The sequence below is a fragment of the Mustelus asterias genome, chromosome 4 (assembly GCF_964213995.1).
Source record: "Mustelus asterias chromosome 4, sMusAst1.hap1.1, whole genome shotgun sequence".
In the NCBI taxonomy this organism is placed as follows: Eukaryota; Metazoa; Chordata; class Chondrichthyes; order Carcharhiniformes; family Triakidae; genus Mustelus; species Mustelus asterias.
Window position 1 is genome coordinate 132030357 of NC_135804.1, and position 22006 is coordinate 132052362.

General features: G+C 43.9%; 1 protein-coding gene across 1 annotated transcript; it reads right to left on the reverse strand.

Moving 5' to 3' along the window:
- Window positions 1–18535: 18535 nt before the first annotated feature.
- Window positions 18536–21055, reverse strand: slitrk4 (SLIT and NTRK-like family, member 4). Its single transcript, XM_078210405.1, has one exon. It carries the CDS (start codon window positions 21053–21055, stop codon window positions 18536–18538), a length of 2520 nt encoding a protein of 839 aa, XP_078066531.1.
- Window positions 21056–22006: the final 951 nt, after the last annotated feature.

The window sequence follows — 22006 nt, forward strand, 5'->3', positions numbered from 1 at the left end:
AGTGTTACAGTCATAGCTAGGGTGTAGAGTCCATTCAAAAATCCGATGGCAGCAGGGAAAAGTTCTTGAGTCGGTTGGTACATGACCTCAGACTTTTGTATCTTTTCCCCGACGGAAGAAGATGGAAGAGAGAACGTCCGGAGTGCGTGGGGTCTTTAATTATGCTGGCTGCTTTTCCGAGGCAGTGGGAAGTGTAGACAGAGTCAATGAATGGGAGGTTGGTTTGCATGATGGATTGGGCTTTGTTCACCACCCTTTGTAGTTTTAATGTTCCTCTTCTTCATGATGACAATTACATCCATCAATGCTGGGAAGAACAGTTTCAGCAATTCCTCAACCATGAATCCAGTGGCAGCTGATACTGTCCGGGATATCACCCAGCACCCAGTAGCAGAAACCATGGGTGAACAATAATCAATGGGAGAGCTGAAGCAAACAATCAAGCAGATGTCAAAAAAAAGGCTTTGGCCCCATTGTGGGTATTCCAGCTGAGGTCTTCAAAGCTGTTGGGTTTTTCCTCACACCAAGACACGATAGATTCATCTTAATGCATTTGGGAAGAAATAAAATACTCTCAGCCACCCCCAATCCTTGGACTTCAGGAAAGCAACAATGCAACCATCTTCAAGTATGGAGATAAATCATTCTGTGGAAGCCATCAAGGTGTTTCCCTCTTGCCCACAAGATACTCTGAAGCTCTTTTTGAAGTGTGGCACCATTGGCATTAATGACTCGGAGGGGTTTGTTGCCGATCGTTCAATTTGTCCATCAAGCTACATCACGATTTGAGTCCAAATGCCTTAATGATGAAATGGAACAATGGCAGAGAAGGAAAGGAAAGGAAGAACATCTTGTACTCCTATCCCATTACCCTGTGGGACATCCTGCACTATGTGCCCAATGATCGATGGGTCAAGAATCGGTGTGGACAGTCACATGAAGCCCCATGGCAGTAACCTGTGACCGAGTGGGCATCATGCTTGAATGACTGGATGCCAATGCTGCTTGTTGGAGCTTGCTGCTACAAGTGGCTGCTGTGTTTTCTCCATTCCAACAGTGACCACACTTTAAAATTGCTTCATTGATTGTGAAGCGGTTTGTAAGGTCCTTAGATTATGAATGGTGCCACTAAAACACAATCCATTCCTTTCCCTGCAATCTGCCTAGCCTTAGTTGCTTGCAGGAGATTGGGCAAGAGGTGCATATGTTAAAATTGGGCAACATGGTGGCACAGTAGTCAGCACTGCCACCTCACAGCGATAGGGACCAAGGTTCAATTCCGGCCTCAGGTGACTGTGTGGAGTTTGCACACTCTCCTTGTGTCTGTGTAGGTTTCCTCCTGGTGCTCCAGTTTCCCCCCACAATCCAAAGATGTGCAGGTTAAGTGGATTGGCCATGCTAAATTGCCCCTTAGTGTCGGGGGATTAGCAACATAAATTCATGGGGTTACGGGGATAGGGCCTGAGTGGAATTGTTGTTGGTGCAGACTTGATAGGCCGAATGGCCTCCTTCTGCATTGTAGGGATTCTATGAAAATCAGCGATGTGGGACACATGATTCTTTGACTAAGGAAACAATAAAGGATCATTTATGTGGATTGGACAATTTCTGAAGAAATTTAGCAATCAACCACCCTCAAATAAAGCAAGTAATGTTGTTTCTTTTTCAATGAACGACCCCAAGCGTCACAATATTTCATACAATATAACTTCCGGAACATAGCTTCAGTACATGCATTATGCATTCAGCATTTCCCTCGATCATTTCACCCTATTCTGTTTTGTTTTACTCAGAGCTGCATTACTTCTCTACAAATTAATGTTAAATTGAGCCCTCAATGTAAAATGCACTGTTTTGGCAACTACAATATCATTATCCACACACTGCCAAACTTTGCCACTGCTTTGTTACACCATTGATTGTCAAACGATTGGACGCAAATTTATATATCAACCATAACCTCGCCTGTCCAGAAGCCGACTGTTCAGAAACAACACTTGTTGGAAATTTTTGAGCAAGCAACTCATGGCATCATTTTAGTACGGTACAGTAACTTCATTGCAGTGTTAATGAAAGCCTTACTTGTGACTAATAAACAAACTTTACTTTAGGGATTGGAAACACAAGATATAGGCCAGAATTCACCGGCCTCGCCCGTGGCTGGGACTCTCCAGTCCCGTTGCAGGGAATGGACATTTGGCTGAATGCCAAATTCCCCGTTCTTGCTTGCAAGGCATATGAGATCGGAGAATTCTGACAATAGTCTTTGGGTCAATAACCTTTATTACTGCTATATGATGTTTATCACTGTTTTGTACACTGCGCATACGTTTGCAGTTAGACATTCTAGCCTCTGCCGCAATCCAGAAGGTTCCTAAATCCATAAATGACTTCATCCAAAGGATTTTGGACTGGAGAGTTTGCAGAGTATGAAGAAAAAACAGCAGCACTTTCCTTGCCAAAGTGAAAGCTTATTAACTCAAGTTTTAATTCATAAAATCTACCGAACACTGTGTTCCAAATGGAAATGTAGCAGCCTCTTGAAGGGAAGCAGTGGCTTAGTGGTATTGTTACTGGGCTAGTAATCCAGAGACCCAGAATAATGCCCTGGGGATCCGGGTTCAAATCCCACCATGGAAGATGGTGAAATTTGAATTCAATAAAAATCTGGAATTAAGAATCTACTGATGACCATGAAACCATTGTTGATCATCATAAAAACCCATCTGGTTTCCTAATGTCCTTTAGGGAAGGAAATCTGTCAACCTTATCCAGTCTGGTCTACTTGTGACTCCAGAGACACAACAATGTGGTTCACCCTTAAATGCCCCCAGGGATGGGCAATAAATGCTGGCCCAGCCAGTGACACCCACATCTCATGAACAAATAAAAGAAGACACAATGTGGCCCAACAAACAACAATGGGATAATGGTCAATTGTATGGCATTTGTTGAGGGATTTTCCCCATTGGGCAGGACACCAGGGGGAAACTCCCTTCTCTCCTTTGAAATAGTGTCACAGATTTTTTTTTTTACAAACACCTGAGGAAGCAGGAGGGCCTTGTTTCATTGTTGCACCTCTGACAATGCAGCATCTCCTCAGTTTGGCACGGGGAGTGCCAGCCTGGCATTTGTTCTCAAGGCTCTGAGTGACACTTGAACCCACACATTTCAGACACAGAGAAGAGAGTGTTACCCATTAAGTCAGGATTGACACCTAACCACACAACTTCAAGATAGGAGGCAATCTGAGAAGAATAATGAAGATTCCACAAGTAACATAATTTCCATTTTACTTTCTTACTTTTTAAAATCAAAGCTCATTGTCAATTATCGGTTTAAGGTAAGCTTAGGCTGTTTCGAATGATCATGAAAACTTCAGGGCTAATGGCGGCATGTTTTGCTCATTGTGTCATTGTTGATGGTACTTTGCCTACTTGTGCCCACCACTTACTTCTCCAAGTCACTCTGCAATTCCCTCCCGGATGTAGTAATTGATTTAGCTTGAATAATCAGTTGCAATAATACATCAACATGCTCCTTTGCAGAAAACCATTTATTATATCTTCTCCATTTATATTTCCAGCACTGATCTGAACTCATGTTTGCTTTTTAGTCTCAAAATTTAGTACTCAAAATACTAGATTGCTGGCACTAAACCCACCCCTGCCTGAAATTCTAAACAAGTGTTTAGAATGCATTAATGTTAAGCTTAATGGATAGAGGAATTTCAAATAAATGTGTTCAAAACATCTCACAAGTATTAATTTCTAAATACTTGTTAGAGACACACTAGGCATGTTTACTTTCCATATTTACCATCGACATTTCTAATGTATTCCCTTGTAACCTACTCCACTCCAGTGCGTACAGCTCTACCTTTCATTGCCTCTCGACATAACCTCCATGTATTATTCACACTGCACCAAAATGTAACAGGTTAACAGGTCATTCATTTCATCTCTGTATATAAGAACTTACTATGAGCAAAATAGCTACTGCTGTTCCACACATGACAACATTTGTTGCATTTTAAAGTCATCCATTGTGTACAAAAGCGCTTTGATCGATTTCTTGGAGTTATTTTACAAAAAACACCCTGCTTTCTTCCGTTTCAATTACCTCAATAACTTTTCATTCACAAAGATGCTCACAACAATGAAAACTTGCAATTGGACAGCACTTTTAATGCCAGGAAATATCCCAAGGTGGCTTCATTGGAGCGGCGCTGGGTGGCACAGTGGTTAGCACTGCTGCCCTGCAGCGCCAGGGACCCAGGTTCATTTCCCAGCTTGGGTGACTGTCTGTGTGGAGTCTGCACATTCTCCCCGTGTCTGCGTGGGTTTCCTCCGGGTGCTCCAGTTTCCTCCCAGTCTGAAAGACGTGCTAGTTAGGTGCATTGGCCATGCTAAATTCTCCTTCCATACATCCAAAAAGGCGCTGGAGTGTGGCAACTAGGGGACTTTCACAGCAACTTCATTGCAGTATTAATGTAAGCCTACTTGTGACACTAATAAATAAACTTTAAAACTTGGAGAGCAATTATTCAGAACAGGGGAGATGCAGTTTCAAAATAAAGGGTTTCCAATTTAAGACGGAGATGAAAAGTTTTTTTATCTCTCAGAAGATCAAGAGTCTTTGGAACACTCTTCCCCAAAGAGCAGTGGAGGCAGAGTCAATGAATATTTTTGGAAAAAATCATAGAATCCCTACAGCGCAGAAAGAGCCATTCGGTCCATCAAGTCTGCACCTACTCTCCGACAAGAGTATTTTACTCAGGCCCTTATTGGTAACCTGGCATATTTATCTTGCTAAACCTCCTAACCTAAATATCTTGGGACAGTAAGGGGCAATTTAGTATGGCCAATCAACCTAACCTGCACATCTTTGGCCAATAAATGCGACAATTTAGCATGGCCAATCCACCTGACCTGCACATCTTTGGGAGAGGCTTCTTGACTAAGAAACAAGACCAAGGTTATTCAAAGGGGGATACGTGGAACGTGGAGTTGAGATCACAGTCATATCAGCCATGATCTTACTGAGTGGTAGGGCAGGATCAAGGGACCAAATGGCCTACTCCTGCTCCTAATTTGTCTGTTTGCACCAGTTGATGCAGAAACATAGAAAGTAATATTTGAAGGAATGACGAAAAGCTTGGACAAAGAGGTACATTTTAAGGGGCATCTACAAGAGGAAAAGAGGGGTGGACAGTGTCAGAAATATGATATTTATCAGATTATTATGTTTTGGGGACTTTGTCTTTAATTTACCTGAAGTGAAGGAGTCATGTGACTTATGCTGAGGTCTGCCAGACAACCACCTGGATGGTTTGGCTGTTACACACTTAAGGGAGGCCAGGGTTGCTTTTTTGGAAAGAAGTTGTAAGATTTTCAAACTTGGAAACAAAGACAAGAGCTCCTGCGTTTACAATGGCTAGTCTGCTAGTCTCCAACTTGCCAAAAAGGTGTTGAGAATTTTCATTTTTCTTCACATTTATTTTCTGTTCACACTTATGCTTTAAGCTTACATTTTCTTCAATGATAAAAGAGTTTGAGGATCGTTAATCAATATTTCTACCCATACAATTAATGTTGGAATGGGCTTTGGGAGGAGAAGGGCACAGAAGAAGACATTGTCAGATGAGATTGCAGGCTTTGCAAAAATAACTTTGTCACAAATAAGGTTAGTCCACCAAGGTCTGGGAGAGAGGGGGCAGCTAAATGGAGAAACTCCCGATGTTTCAGTGTGCAGGAATGCAGGTGGGAGTTCATTTTGGGATTGAAAAGACCAAATTCATGTGGATATGAAGTGAGACGGGAAGATTCACCCAGCTTGTGCCAGAGGGAAAGACAGTTCCGGAATTAAAAATTGCCAGGCTTGGAAAAGAATGGAAAGGTTGGAAGGAAACCCTGAAAACACACAGGAACCAAAAATCACCTTGGACTGTGTTCGGGAGAATTGAAGGTCTTCTTGATGGACAGTTTATGATATTATAAATATAAACATATTTCACAAGTATATCTGTGGAATTGATTTTTTGGTTGAGATAAAAGTAATTTGAATCTAAGTGACCGATAATAACAGTGTTTCGTAAATAATGATTTTGGTTTGTCACAGTAAATGTGAAATCTTGCTGCATCACCCCTTCATCTACTAACTGGAAATGTGAATTTCTTTTTAAAAGTTACTCATCTCTCTGGGAATCAGACAGCAGTCAGAAAGATTTAGGAAGGGAATTTCAAAGTTCAGAGCCTAGATTGCTAAAGACACGGTTACTCGTAGTGCGCCAAAGGAAATAAGCACTATGTAAGGGGACAGCATTGGAGAAATGCTGAGTTATGGGAGGGTTAGATGGCTGAAAGAGGTTGGAAAGATAGTAAGGGGGGATGGGGAGGTATGTAGGGATTTGAAAACAAGGCCAATAGTTTTAAAATCGAGCTCTTGCTGGACCAGAAACCAATTACGGTCAGCAAGTGCAGGGGTGATGAATCAAGGGGACTAGGTGCGAGCTAAGGTGCAAGCAACTGGAAGAACTCGAATTTGCAGAGGGCAGATGATTGGAGACCAGCCAGGAGAGCATTGCAGTCATTGAGACAATATGTAGCAAAAGGCACTGTTGATGGTTTCATGTGTACACAGTACACAGTGAGGGCGGCACGGTGGCACAATGGTTAGCATTGCTGCCTCACAGCGCCAGGGACCCGGGTTCCATTCTGGCCTTCATAGAAATCATAGAAACCCTACAGTGCAGAAGGAGGCCATTTGGCCCATCGAGTCTGCACCGACCACAATCCCACCCAGGCCCTACCCCCACATATTTTACCCGCTAATCCCTCTAACCTACACATCCCAGGACACTAAGGGGCAATTTTTTAACCTGGCCAATCAACCTAACTCGCACATCTTTGGACTGTGGGAGGAAACCGGAGCACCCGGAGGAAACCCATGCAGACACGAGAAGAATGTGCAAACTCCACACAGACAGTGACCCGAGCCGGGAATCGAACCCAGGTCCCTGGAGCTGTGAAGCAGCAGTGCTAACCACTGTGCTACCGTGCCGCCTTGGGTCACTGTCTGTGCGGAATCTGCACCTTCTCCCCTTGACTGCGTGGATTTTCTCCGAATGCTCCGGTTTCCTCCCATAGTCCAAAAATGTGCAGGTTAGGTGGAAAGGCCATTGTAAAAACAGTTATCATTAATGTCGCAGGATGCACAGCTTTGTTGGGTTAGCCATGGTAAATGGGTTACGGGGCTAGGGCAGGGAAGAGAGACTTTGTAGCTCTGTCAGAGAGGGTTGATGCAGACTCGATGGGCCAAATGGCCTCCTTCTGCACTGAAAGTATTCTATGAAACTGTGTCCTAATTAATCTCTTGTGCAGATATATCACAACCTCCTTGTTTTGTATTCACTGTGCCCCTCGATAAGGTTCACATGTGATCTTGATTTAAAGATCAGTGCATCTCTATCTGCTTCCACTGTTTCATTCAAAATATGACTTTGTATTTGTCTTCATTTTCTCCCAAAGTGTGTTCCTCATGCTCGTCAATGTTGAAGTATATTTAGCACTAACCCTCCACTGCCTATATTCTCCTGAAATGTTTCTACTCTGTCACTTTCTCATCCAAAGCATCAGTTTTAACATGCTTATTGGTCACTGACACAAGGAGTTAAATAGAATGGCCGTCAGGTGGCCTTCAGCTTAGGTCCAGGGAATTGCACTGGAGATCATGTCAGCCACCAACTTAAAGTCATATGTTTCATCTTTGTTTTGTCTTCTCATTACAGATCCTTAATTCCTCAAATTAGAATGAAAACTGCCTTGACAAAGTTGCCCCATAGTAACTAATGTCCTGTTGTTGTAATATAGAGTGTTAGAATGGTTACAGCACAGAGGGAGGTATTCAGATCATACAATCTGTGCTGTGACTTTGCAAGAGCAATGTAACTGATCCACTCCTTTACTCTTTCCCCATAGCTCTGAAGATTCTTTCCCTTGATGTAATAATCCAAACAGCCACAATTAAATCTGCCACCACATTCTCAGGCAGGGCATTCCAGAACACACAATGCAAAAGGATTTTCCTCACATTCCCATTGTTTCTTTTGCCAGTCATCTGTGTCATCTGATTGTTTCCCTTCCACCAATTGGAGCATTGTTTCCCTATCTACTCAGTCCAGACCCATCATGATTTTGAATAGCTGTATCAAATCTCCTCTCAACTTTCTCTTCTCTGAGGAGTACAGCCCTGTTTTTCCAATCTATCCACGTAACAGAAGTCTCTCACCCTTGGGCCCATTCTTGAAAATCCTCTCTACATCCTCTCGAAAGCCTTCACGGCCTTTTCAAAGTGAGATGGTCTGAATTAGTTGCAATTCTCCATTTGAGGCCAGATCAGTGTTTTGTAAAAGCCCATCATAACTCCCTTGCTTTGGTAATCTATACTTCTAATTATAAAGCCTAGGACCCCATACACTTCATTAACCGCTTTCTGAACCTGCCCTGCCACCTTCAACAGTCTGTTCTTGCACCCTGTATAAAGTTGGAGCTTTTACTTTATCTTGCCTCTCCCTATGTTTCCTACCAAAATGGATCATTTCTCACTATTCTGTCTTCGGTTTCATCTGCCACTTGTCCACCCATTCCATCAATCTGTCCATGCCCTCTTAAAGTCTCTCACCATCATCCTTACAGTTCACTGACTTCAAAGTTTTGTGCCATCTGTAAATTTGAAACACATCCAAATATAAGTCATTAATACATACCAAGAGAAGCAGTGATCCAAATGTCAAACCCTGGTGAATTCCATATATACCCTCCTCTAATTTGAAAAATAACTGTTCACCAGTACTCTCTGTTGTCTGTCACTCCACCATCTTCATGTCCATGCTGCCACTGCCCCTTTTATTCCATGGGCATGTTACAGGCAAGCTATTTATGTGGCGCATTATCAAACACTTTCTGGAAGTCTGTATATACCACATCAACCACATTACCCTTATCAATTCTCTATGTTTTTGTTATATGCTGAAGTCAGGATAATAAAAATGCAAAAAGGAATTTGGTTTTGAAAACAGTAATAATTTGTGTTAAGAACCCCCATTTTCTTGGGTGGTGTGGGAAAGGTTATCTTGAGTTGTAGTGCAATGCAAAGTTAGTGTCTCGTACCTATGTTTACACATCAGTTCAGTATTATAGCAGAACTTGCTTTCCTGAGCAGCTAAAGTTAGTGAATAAAAAACACCGAGAAAGTTCCTGGTCGGACTGCTAGTGCTCTTTGCCAACATACAGCCACGTTTCATAACAACACAGCTTGATAAGTGAGCCTTCTGGGTAATCTGCAATGAGCTTTCCAGTAAAATTCATTTTGATTCATTTTGGTAGGACAAATTTGAATGCGGATTACCGGGTCAAAGGTAGGGTTCTGAGGAATGTGGAGGAACAGAGAGATCTTGGGGTTCATATCCACAGATCTCGGAAGGTTGCCACTCAAGTGGATAGAGCCGTGAAGAAGGCCTATAGTGTGTTAGCGTTTATTAACAGGGGGTTTGTGTTTAACAGCCGTGGGGTTATGCTGCAACTGTACAGGACCTTGGTGAGACCACATTTGGAATATTGTGTGCAGTTCTGGTCACCTCACTATAAGAAGGATGTGGAAGCACTGGAAAGCGTGCAAAGGAGATTTACCAGGATGCTGCCTGGTTTGGAGGGTAGGTCTTATGAGGAAAGGTTGAGGGAGCTAGGGCTTTTCTCTTTAGAGCGGAGGAGGATGAGAGATGACTTAATAGAGGTTTATAAGATGATGAGGGGGATAGATAGAGTGGACGTTCAGAGACTATTTCCTCTGGTGGATGTAGCTGTTACTAGGGGGCATAACTATAAGGTTCATGGTGGAAGATATAGGAGGGATGTACGAGGTAGGTTCTTTACTCAGAGAGTGGTTGGGGTGTGGAATGGACTGCCTGCTGTGATAGTGGAGTCGGACACTTTAGGGACTTTCAAGCGGTTATTGGATAGGCACATGGAGCACACTAGAATGATAGGGAGTGGGAAAGCTTGATCTTGGTTTCGGAAAAGGTTCGGCACAACATCGTGGGCCGAAGGGCCTGTACTGTGCTGTACTGTTCTATGTTCTATGTTAAACACCAGCCTTTCCAATAGCTAATACTAAAGATTCACCACTGTGAGCCCGTGCGGTGAAAGTGCACATGTGCAGAACTCCTTTGCACATCTACAGTTATTTGTAGCCAGCAGTATAACTTTGGTCTGTGGCTTGAACAAGTATTAGACAGTTACAGGGTCCAAGACTAGTGTCCACAATATAAAGTCAACAAATGAGGCTGAAGAGAGAGTCGTACAACTCTCAGGATGTGGGCAACATTGCCGAGGCCAATATTTATTATCCGTCCATGGTCACTGGCTCAGTTAGTAGCACCCTTGCCTCTGAGTAGTGGGTTCAAGTCCCACTCCAAAGTTGAAGGTGTTTCTCCAGTGCAATACTGAGAAAGTGCTATACTGTTGGAGATGCTGGCCGGAATTCTCCAGCCGTTCATGCCCTGCCGCTGCCACAAGCGAGGATGGAGAACTTAGCACTCAGCCAAATCTCCGTTCACTGCAGCAGGAGCAGAGAATCCAGTTGGCGTGAATGGCCGGAGAATTCCGGGTGCTGTCTTTTGGATGAGATGCTAAATGAGGGCCTGTCTTCCTTCTCAGTCAGAGATAAAAGGTCCCTCTGCATTTTTTTTTAAACGACCAGGGGAGTTATCCCTGGTGCCCTGTCCAATAGTTATCCCTCAGTCAACATCACAATAACAAATAATCTGGTCATTATCACATTGGTGTTAGTGGGAGCATTGGGTGTGTAAATTGGCCATTGTGTTTCAGTTATTACAGCAGTAACAATGCTTCAAAAAATACTTCATTGGCTGTGGAATGCTTTGAGACATCCTGTGGCTCTGGAAGAGTGATATAAATGGAAGTCTTTCTTTCACTTTCTGGCTGGGCCACAATGGTGTGGAACCAGTGTCACTTGTAGGCCAAACCATTGCTGGACAGTAACTTTTCTTCCTAAAAGGACACGAATGAACAAGTTGAGTTTTTATATCAACCCAACAGTTTCACTGTCACCAACATTTCATTCTGAGATTCCAACTCGCAGACTGTCATGGTGAAATGCAAACTCACAATCTCTGCACTTTTAGTCTAGCAAACAACCATTATGTTGTTGCACCTTTTCCCCAGAATGATGCACATATTTTTCTCCCGTGAATACAAATTTCAGTTTGACAATCCCGTGCAATATATCACAATGGTTCAAAAAAACCTGATAATGTAGGAAGCAGACAGAGTGGATAGGCAGATGCTCTTTCTGGGGTAGAAAAGTCAAGTACTAGGGGACATAGGTTTAAGGTGCATGGGGAAGAGTTTAGAGGAGATGTGCGAGGCAAGCTTTTTACACAGAGGGTGGCAAATGTCTGGAACACGTTGCCCGGGGAGGTGATGGGATCAGGTGCAATAGCGGCATTTAAGGGGCATCTAGACGAATACATGGATAGATTGGGAATGGAAGGATACCGACTCTGTAAATGCATATGGTTTTTATTTAGGCAGGCATCATGATCGGCGCAGGCTTGGAGGGCCAAAGACCTGTTCCTGTGCTGTGCTGTTCTTTGTTCTTTGTTCTATGCAATGATATCAAGCATTGTGAGAAACAGTCCAGCAAATAGTCAATCCAACTATTGGAAGCTCTGTGTCTGAGCTCCATGAATATTTCACATGGGAGTAAGGTAGAAGCAGAGTAGTCAGCTTGCTTGGAAGGCCTAGCAGCAGCTGTCATGTTGACATTTTTACATTGTAAATTAAGTGGCTCCCTCAGAGTAGAAGTGGGCCTTGAACCTGCACCACCATCCAATAAGGTTATGACTGGTCTGGTCATGGCTTTAACTCTATGTTACTTCCTGCCATCCATGTACCTTGATTCCCTGGTAGATGGAAAAATCTATCAAACTCAACCTTGAATATTATCAATGATCCAGTCTCCACTGCTCTCTGTGATAAAGAACTTTAAATATGTATGACCCTCAGAGAGAAGAAATTCCTCCTGATTTCCAATTTAAAGAGGCCAAGCCCTGTTTTGAAACTGTGGCCCCCAGTTCTAGATTCCCCCAAGTGGGGAAACATCCTGTCACATCTACCCTGTCAAAACACCCTCAGGAACTTATATGGTTCAATAAGATCACCTCTCATTCATCCACACTTCAATGAGTATAGGCCAAAATTTCCTCATCAAACAACCCATGAAACAATGAAACAATCATGAAACAATCAGAAGATTGCAGATTTGTGTTCTGTCGCAATCACTTTATTTTTGGGCAGCACGGTGGCACAGTAGTTAGCACTGCTGCCTCACAGCGCCAGGGACCCAGGTTGAACTCTGGCCTCGGGTGACTGTGTGGACTTTGCACATTCTCCCTGTGTCTGCGTGGGTTTGCTCCGGGTGCTCCGGTTTCCTCCCACAATCCAAAGATGTGCGGGTTAGTTGGATTGACCATGCTAAATTGCCCCTTAGTGTCAGGGGGAATAGCAGGATTAATAAGTGGAGTTATGGGGATAGGGCCTGGGTGGGATTGTGGTCAGTGCAGACACGAAGGGCCAAATGGCCTCCTTCTGCACTGTAGAGATTATATGAAAACCCCTAAATCCCAAGAATCAATCTAGTGAACTTTCTGTGAACCGTATCCGTTCAAGTGTTGCTCCCCTAAGTAAGGAGATCAAAACTGTACACAGCACTCGAGGCGCAGTCTCGCCAATGCCCAGTACAAATCTAACAAGACTTTCCTAATTTTATATTCAATCCCTCTTGCAATAAAAAACGTTATTCCATTTGGCTTCAGAATTACTTGCTATAGCTGCATGCTAACGTTTTTGTGAATCATGTACAAGGACACTCAAATTTTTCCGCACCGCAGATTCCTGAAGCCTCCCTCCACTTAAATCACATTCTGCTTTTCTATTTGTCACGCCAAAGTTGAATTCCTTACATTTTCCCATATAGCACTCGATCTGCCAATTTTTGGCCCACTCACTCAACCGATCCATATCCTTTTACAAACCTTCTTGTCCTCTTTACAACTTGCTTTCCTATCTGATTTTGTATCGTCAGCAAATTTGGCTACAATACAGTTGATTCCTTGATCCAAGTTTGTAATATAGATTGTAAATAGTTGAGACTCCCCAGCACTGATCCCTGTGGCACTCCACTAGCTGTCATTTGCCAAACTGAAAATGATCCATTTACTCTGACTCTCTGGTTTCTGTTATTTAGCCAACTCACTATTCATGCTAATATATCACCCCCAACTCTTGTGCTCTTGTGTGGCACCTTCTCAAACACCTTTCCATGAAGAAAGGAAATACAGCAAGCTTTATATTTCTCTCTGTTTTTATTTTCCTTTTTAAACATGCACCCCCAGAGAATGAACAAGGTATCTCATGAATGATAGGATTTTCTCATTTTCTTTCAATTTGAAGTATATAATGAACCAATTCTACGTTGGAATCTATTTTCTGCACTTGCTCAGCTTTGCAAATCATTAATCATGCAAAATGCACCCTGGTAACACCAGTGAGATGAAGCTATCCACTTGCAGATGTGAAGGCCTTTTGAATTTTAGTACTCTTTCGCCCATATCACTCGGGGAAATCAAGAAACCTTGCTTTCAAAAGCATGCTGAGGACTGGAGGTGGAAACACTACTCTCATTTCATAGCACTTGCAAATCTAACTCCTCAATTATATTGCCACTCCGGCCTTGGTATTCAGCTGAAGTTTAGAAATGTCAATATAATAACAGCCTTAGGATTTCAGTTCCAATGTTATTTCAGTTATAAATCTACCAAACAACGTTTCTCAAATTTGCACGACTGCATTTAATGGTAGATTATGAGATATCCCACACAGCGCACTATTTAAAATGTTGAAAGCAATTTCCCTGCATTCTAATTAATGGGTGGAGCATTTACAAGTGTAGCTTGAAGGCATTGATAAGTAACTCAAGCCTGATTCAGCAATTGAAACGAAAACCATCTCAAATCAATTAAAAACACTAAATGGCAGATGTTATGATGATTAAACAAGCTCTGGCAGATGTAAGGTCATGATTTACTCTTGGGTTCCAACGATACACTACATGATTAATGATATAATCAAACTTTTTTGCTTCCAGACTATTGCCCGTCTATTATAGTTCTTCCTAACTAATGCATATCCATTCACATTACTTGTAGTGAGTTTGAGGACACTTCTTCTCAATGCAAATCTCCTCTCTTTGCCTTCAGAGCTATCAGTTGTTAGCATATCAGCAAAGAAAGACAGATTGAGAAGATTGAGTAAAAGTGAACAGTCCAGCAGCAATTTACATGCGGAGGTCAACGACTGAGGCTATCGTAGAGCTATAGAATAATGTAGCACGGAGGAAGCTTTTTGGTTGACCGATCAAATCAGCCCTGCTCCTCACTCTCCAAATCTTTCCTCGCATCCCTGTAAATTTTCGTTCTTGAAAGTTATTATTGAATCTGATTCCACCGCCCTCTCAAGCAATTGATTCCAGATCATAACAACTTGCTTGGTAAACAAAAATTCTTCGTCCTCTCCCCTCGGATAACTTTGTCAATTATTTTCTGTCCATCTGGTTACTGACCAACCCCCCAGCCTCACAATGGAAATAGCTTCTCACTATGTGCTCTGGGAAAACCCCTCCTAAAAATAGTGACCCTGCGAAAGGACATGTTGGCAAAACGGAGGACATTTGGAGTATTCAGGATAACTTCAGGATTTTTACTGTTTGAAGGAAAAGCAGAAGTTGATGTTTTCCTCTCTCTTCTAAAATAGAGTAAAGACAGAGGTGCTGATGTTGCTAATAGTGTAACATGGACAGTATTTGCTACACATGAAGCTTGATTTTCCTTTTCCATTGAAGTCAGTGTGAAGGATAATCAGACAAGGTTAATAATGGGCAGCTCTTTCAAGTTCTTCTCTTTGATTCTATCATTAATTGTTAAGTTCTACCCCCCTCCCGCTGATGTTTTTGTGAATTTTAATAATGAAGGATCGGTTGTTCTAACTGCTGCTATTCTCAAACACCCAAGCAAGATACTCACCGTAAATCCTTCTCTGCATTATTTTTAGCTGAAACGTTTTAATTCAAAGGCCTGCCATCTCCAATCCAGTAAAACTAATAAACAGAGGATATTATAAAAATTAAGCAGCTCTAAGGTCATGAGATTCTGATGGCTTTATGCATGATACAATCCAGAATTCCTGTTTTTTGCCAGCCATCAATCATCATTGCTATATATTGTGGGTCTCCCCTGGTATTGCTCATAGCTGATTGGAGAAGATTTACAAAAATAAAATCTATAATAATCTATTGGATGTATTTGGGTAAGTTTTCTGCATTGTCTATCCCAGCACAAGCAGAGAGCACATAACGTGAATGAACACAAACCCCCTCGCCAATGATTTTCTATTCATCATAATAGGCAAATGGAAATCCAATGGGCGGCAATGTATACAAGTGGCGGAAGTACCTTCTGCCTTCTGAGTGGAACACAATTGCCTGTTGTTATTGAGTGGTCACAGGTGACCTGACTTGCAGTCTGCATGACAGAGACATTTAACCTGTATTTCTCCTGGCTCTACCAGTCATGATGTGGAGATGCCGGCGTTGGACTGGGGTAAACACAGTAAGAAGTCTCACAACACCAGGTTAAAGTCCAACATGTTTATTTGGTAGCAAACGCCACTTGTGCCCCGAAAGCTAGTGGCGTTTGCTACCAAATAAACCTGTTGGACTTTAACCTGGTGTTGGGAGACTTCTTACTGTCTATACCAGACACACAAACTGCAACATGCTTTCCAATTGTGAGGATAATTATTATTACCCTTACACATCCAACATGATACTGGACTTTCAACTCAACAAAAATGCCAACTAACTAGCTTTTTAAGTGTGCAGATGACCAAGTAACCTTTTCAAAGCTGCTCTTCATGCTAGGAGCAATCATAGATATCGATTTGCCACATCAAGCACTACCATCAGCTGAAGAACAACTTACATTGATGGAACGTCTTTATATCACAGTAAAACATCCCTGCATGCTTCACAAGAACATTACCAAACATTGGGTGCACGCAAGAATCCAAAATTGGAGGAATGCAGAGTAGTGGGAGGATTACAAGTCTGAAAAAGGTTAGAAAGACAGGAGACATAGAGGGATTTGAACATGAGCAATAGAATTTTAAAATTGATACACAGGGGAGGCAATGTTGTTTAATGAATGCAGGAGATGGGTGGAAGGGATCTGCTATAATGATAAATGAGCAACTGCAAATTGGAAATTGCTTTTGTGGCCAGGCAAGGAGTGAAACACACAGGGAGTTCATTTTCCGAGTCAGCCTCACTGGGATTACTGATCACAGACTCAAATTTACAGAAACCCTAAGCATTTCAAGTCATTTGAAAATGCTGGATTCATATTGTAGACCATGGGGTTTTACCACATTAACATTCGGAACATAGAAATAAACAAGGAGGCCATTCAACCCCTCGAACCTGTTCTGCCATTTAATTGGATCAAATTCTGATTGCACTTGCCCACATTGGCACCTTAACCATTAAACAAAAAACCTTGTTATCCCAGTCTTGAAAATTTCAATTAATCCCCAGTCCCCAACAGCTTATATGATGGGAGAGAGCTTATTCCACTGCCCTTTGTGTGAAGAAGTGCTTCCTGTTACCAAGTCTGAACAGCCTTGCTCTAATTCTAACATTATGTCCCCTTGTTCTGGGCTCCATCCTCTACGTATTGTACCAATTCCTTTAATCACCTTAAACAGCTCAGTTTGATGAAGAATAATGGGCCTAACAGATTAACTTTGTTTCTGTTTCCACAGACACTGCCTGACCTATCAGATGCAATCCAGCTTTGTCTGCCACTGTTCAGATTTCCAGCATCCACAGTACTTTCATTTTACTTTTTGTTTTAACAACAGTTTGAAAGTTCAAAACTTAAACAGATTATTTGCTGCAGAATTGAATAGAAATTCCTTTTCATTACAATTGATATTTAACGACCAATCATTTATGTAGACATTACACTTTCCCAGATCATCTTTAATTACTCTGAGTTGCAACCAAGCAGTACTTAAAATAAGGAAATGTACAAATCCTCCCATTAATCCGACACGTAAATCTCAAATGTCCTGCTTAATGAAACTGTGAAATGGCTGCGTAGATAACGAGGCTAGGTATGCACCTTCTAAAATAATGACACTTTGCATTAATATTAAACTGAGAAACACAACTCACTGTGAATTAAATATGAAAATACAAAATACATCAAATTATTTATAGCTCAATAAATATGTTAGCAAGTAAACATTTTGGTAACTGGGGTAAACATATGAATATATATTTGCCAATCTTTAACTCGGAGTATTTGAATGGTATAGATAGCTCAAAACAATGGCTGTCAAATTACTTAATAAGCTTACACAGTAAGCAAGCTGGTATCCTTGGGCTGGGAAAGTATAATCTTGGCTGCAGAGGGTGAATTCAGTTGTTGAAACACTAAAAATCACGGGATCTTAAAACTGTCTCATAGGGTTAAAAAATGAAAGTCCACTTTTACCAAAATTATCACGATTTGCTACCGACTGGAACCTGTGTTATCAGTTCCAACGACAAAACCAAAATTATTATTTTTTTCCCAATCCGCTCCAAGGTATGTTTTAAAAGTTCTCTTGGGGGAGGGGTGGGGGGAGCTGAGGTGAGGGCTATCCTTTTGGTAATTCGTCCTAAGTGATCATATCATAAGCAACAAACATCTCATAGACACTGTTGATGCCATTTCTACCCCCGCCACACGCACACACCCTCCCCCGCCCCCGTTCAGCCCCTGTCGCAAACAGAACTTCTCCATTCCCCCATGCAAAGACGCAGAAAAGATACATCAAAGATAATCAGAGCACTGATTGCTCAATGTGGATGCATAGAAACAGCGAAAGATCAATTTCCACCGGGAGTGATGGCAAGTGGTGTGTGTGTGTGGCGGGGGGGCGGGGCGGGGGGGGGGGGGGGTGGGCAGGATGAAGGGAAAATAAATAGAATATTTTTAAAAAACTAAACAATCGCATCCTGGAGAAAAATAGCAGAAAGAGCAAACCAGAGCCTTTGATGTTGGGACACGTTAGAACGGAGTCAGTGGGTAATATTAAAAATAGAATCCTGTTACCATTGATGGTGGTGTCTACCTTGCAGCCTCTCAGTGCTTGTTTGCGTTGGGAGGTTTTGTTTTACAGATTGTGAAAATCCTGCATCTTATAAAAGTCTCTGCAGCAGGTAGCGACGGGGAGAATCGGTCCAAGCTTCCCTCGATATGACATTTATCTAAAAGTGAAGCAAATGAAAGGCACTTTTCCGTTTTTTTTTCCAAATAAAAAAAAACACCCCATTGGAGGATATCCAATCTGTCCTACAATTGACTCAAAGCTGTTTGTTCTTCGAGCACTTGCAGGTAATCTGGGGAGCCCTGAAGTTTAGCTTTGAGTTCGAAATAATCCCCCTTTCGCTGCTCCGCCAGCATTTTGGAATGGTTACCCCCCAGCAGAGATTTCTTTAGTTTTTTCCCCTCTGGCTGTCTCTCGGGGTATTGTAATTCGAAGCCACTGATTCCGATGCTGTTAATCTCCTGCTTACTCTCCATAATGTTCCGGTAAAACAAGTGCGGATCTCTGGTGGGGAGTAACTCGTCCAATTCATCGATAGTGCTCAGTCTCTTTTTGGTGTCGGGACGTAGGGAGTCCTTCTCCTTCTCGCTGACATTCCTTAGGAAAATGGTCTGTCCCTGGGGATCTGCGAAGGGGATTCCTTGCTCTGAATTCCTGGGGCTGCCAGAGTAGCTCTTGCTCATCTGCTCAATGCTCTGGGGGATGAACTTGTCCCCGGCACTGAGCCCCAGACTGTCCTCCTTGCCCGCTGGATGCTCGCTCTTCTTCAAGTGGAGTTGCATGGAGTTACACTCCTGGCCGCCCACCCCTTCGTGCTTGGCATTGCTCTTCTTGTGCCGCTGTAGGACGAAGACCAGGAGGCAAAAGGCCACGAAGACCGTGAGAATCAGGACTACCAGGATGCTGAGGATGAGGATTGAGAGAGGCACTGGCCCCCCGGGAGAGCCCTTGCTCAGATTCAGAGGGGTGGCCTCCGAGGTGCTGGTGGGCTTGGGGCTGGGGCTGGCTGGAGGGGGCTTGGTCAGGAGTCGGGGGCACAGCACTTCACTCTTCAATGTCCTCAGATCCACGCTGGCGAATTTGACCGGGGTTTCACACCTCACCTCCCTCACCTGGGTGGCCTGGCTGAGTTTCTCCACCCACAGCTTCAAGGCCACCAGGTCACAGGTACAATCCCAAGGATTGCCCTCTAGATCGATCTGTGTGAGCGACCGCAGCTGATCCAATACCCCGCTAACTGGGAGGTACATGAAGTGGTTGTTTTTCAGGTTGAGGCGGGCCAGGGGCACTCCAGCGAAAGCGTAGGCTGGCAAACCCTTCAGCAGGTTGTTATTCAAGTACAACAGTTGGAGGTTGGACATGGAGTCGAAGGTTCCTGCCAGGACCTCCTTGATCAGGTTGTATTGAAGGTACAGGTACTGCAGATTTTGGAGGCCCAGAAACATGTCCTGACATAGTCTCTCTATCTGGTTCCCATTCAGGAACAGTCTCCGCAGGTTGGTCAGATTACTCAGCACCCCTTTTTGAATGGCAGTGATTTTATTGTTCCCCAGATTGAGCAAATCCAACCCTTCGTAACCCCCCAGATCCGAGATCCCGATATCCCTGATGGAATTGCCGTTCAGGAGCAATTTGCTAGCACTGGGAGGTTTGGGGAGGAGGAGGGAGACACTCTCTATCCCTCTCTCTTGGCAGTAGACACTCAGACCCAACTCTGAGGATTCGCTTTGGCAAATACACCGGGCTGGGCATGGGAGGTGAGGTGGCACCCGCGTTTGGAAAGACACAATCTGGCTGTAGTTGCGGCTGCTGGAGAGGAATTTTCCGGACACGATGCCTGACTGGGACCTGTTGGGCGAGTTGGTGTCCCGGGGGGAGTTGGTGGGAGAGCGGGGGGCGGTGACTGGGCGGCGAGTAACCCGGGGAATCACTTGCAAAGGTGGAGAGAGACTGGAGTCAAAGTGAGTGTCCCCTTCCTCAGGGCACAGTTCCATCTTGCTGGTCTCTTTGAGGGATTTCCCGTACAGGTGGGTGGGCATTTCGCACTTGGCATCGCCAATCTGAAGGTGGTAGGGCATGTTCTCCAGCCAGGTGGTGAGGGACAAGAGGTCGCAGGAGCAGTTCCAGGGGTTGTCCTCCAGTTGGAACTGGACTATCCTGCCGATGTGCTCCAGCACTCCGATATAAGGGATGTTTTGCAGCCTGTTTCCGCGGAGATCCAGGTGGGTGAGAGAGGCGAAGCGGAAGATATTGTCGGGAAGGTGCGAGATTAAGTTGTCGTTGAGGATCAGGACTTTGAGCCTGTGCATCTTGTTGAAGGTTCCTCGCTCGATCAACTTGATGAGATTGTAGTCGGTCTGGAGATATTCCAAATTCTCCAAACCCTGGAACATTTCGGCTCGCAGCATCTGTAACTCATTATTGTTAAGGTGTAGCTGTTTGAGGCTACCCAGTCCCCGGAAAGCTCCCGCCTGGATTTCCTGCAGCTTGTTATTCCCCAGTTGCAGCGAAATCGCGTTGCTGAAGTTACTGAAGGAGAAAGGAGGCAAGGAGACTAGCAGGTTGTTTTGCAGGTTGAGGTGGTAGAAGCTAGCGAGCGGCGGTTTGAGCTGATTGGGTCTGTACATACTCCCCTTCTCGCAGGAGATGTAGAGGATGTGCTCGACTGTAGTGCAGGAACAGACGGAGCAAATCTCCTTAGCGTCAGACTCCGAGGAGGGCGAGGTGGTGGGGACCGAGACAGCCAACAAGATAAGGAGGAGCATCTTCGCAACATCCACCTGGGAGGGCAAGAAGAATGGGACCTTTAGTGCTGTAGACACGCCAGAGAGAGAATGAGAGAGGGAGAATAATGGAATGGGATTGGGGGAGAGAGAGGAAGAGTGAAACAGGGAAAGGAGGGAGAGGGGGAAGGGAGAGGGGGAAGAGAGAAAGATGGAGTGGGATTGGGAGAGAGGGAATGAGAGTGAGAAAAGAGAGTGAAAGAGAGAGAGACAGATGGAGAGAAATGTGGAGTGGGATTGGGAGAGGGGGAGTGAGCGTGAGGAAGGAGAGAGAGTGAATGAGAGAGAGGGGGAGAGAGGAGTGGGTTTGGGGGAGAGAGGGGGAGTAAGAGTGGGGAAGGAGAGAGTGACAGAGAGAGAGGGCGAACGAGAGAGACCGGTAATAAAGAGCAAGTCAAAAATGAAGGCAAGCAGATAGATTGCAAACAGGAAAAGTTGTACAAAAACCCCAATCATTCTGTCTGACAGGGAAAGGTAAATGAAGGGCAGATATAAGATGAGGGATAGATCCCGATTGGGAGGGAGATTACTGTACAGGAGCGTTCAGAGACAGAAGGTTATCAGAGTTACACTTATTGGTGCAGGTTAACCACATTGTAAACCTCTCCAAAGTTGCATTACCTTGTCTTTCTCTGCGGGTTTTCCGGTTCGCGATGCAATCGCATCGGTGGCGTCAAAACTCTAAAGTGTAACCTGGCAAATTCCACAGCAGCAATGGAATAGAGTCCCAGAGTGGGAGGCAGCCCGGCACTGCCTCTACCTGACTAAGGTTAGCACCCACGGTGCCAAAAAAGGCTTTGCCAGATCATTGTGCGGAGAGTCCGGGGCTGCGAGGAGGTGGCTGAGAGCGAAAATCCGCGTCCATTTCCACTGGGCGGTATGGAATGTGTAATATCTGGAGATATCTGTGAAGAGAGGCAGGCTGGAGAGGAT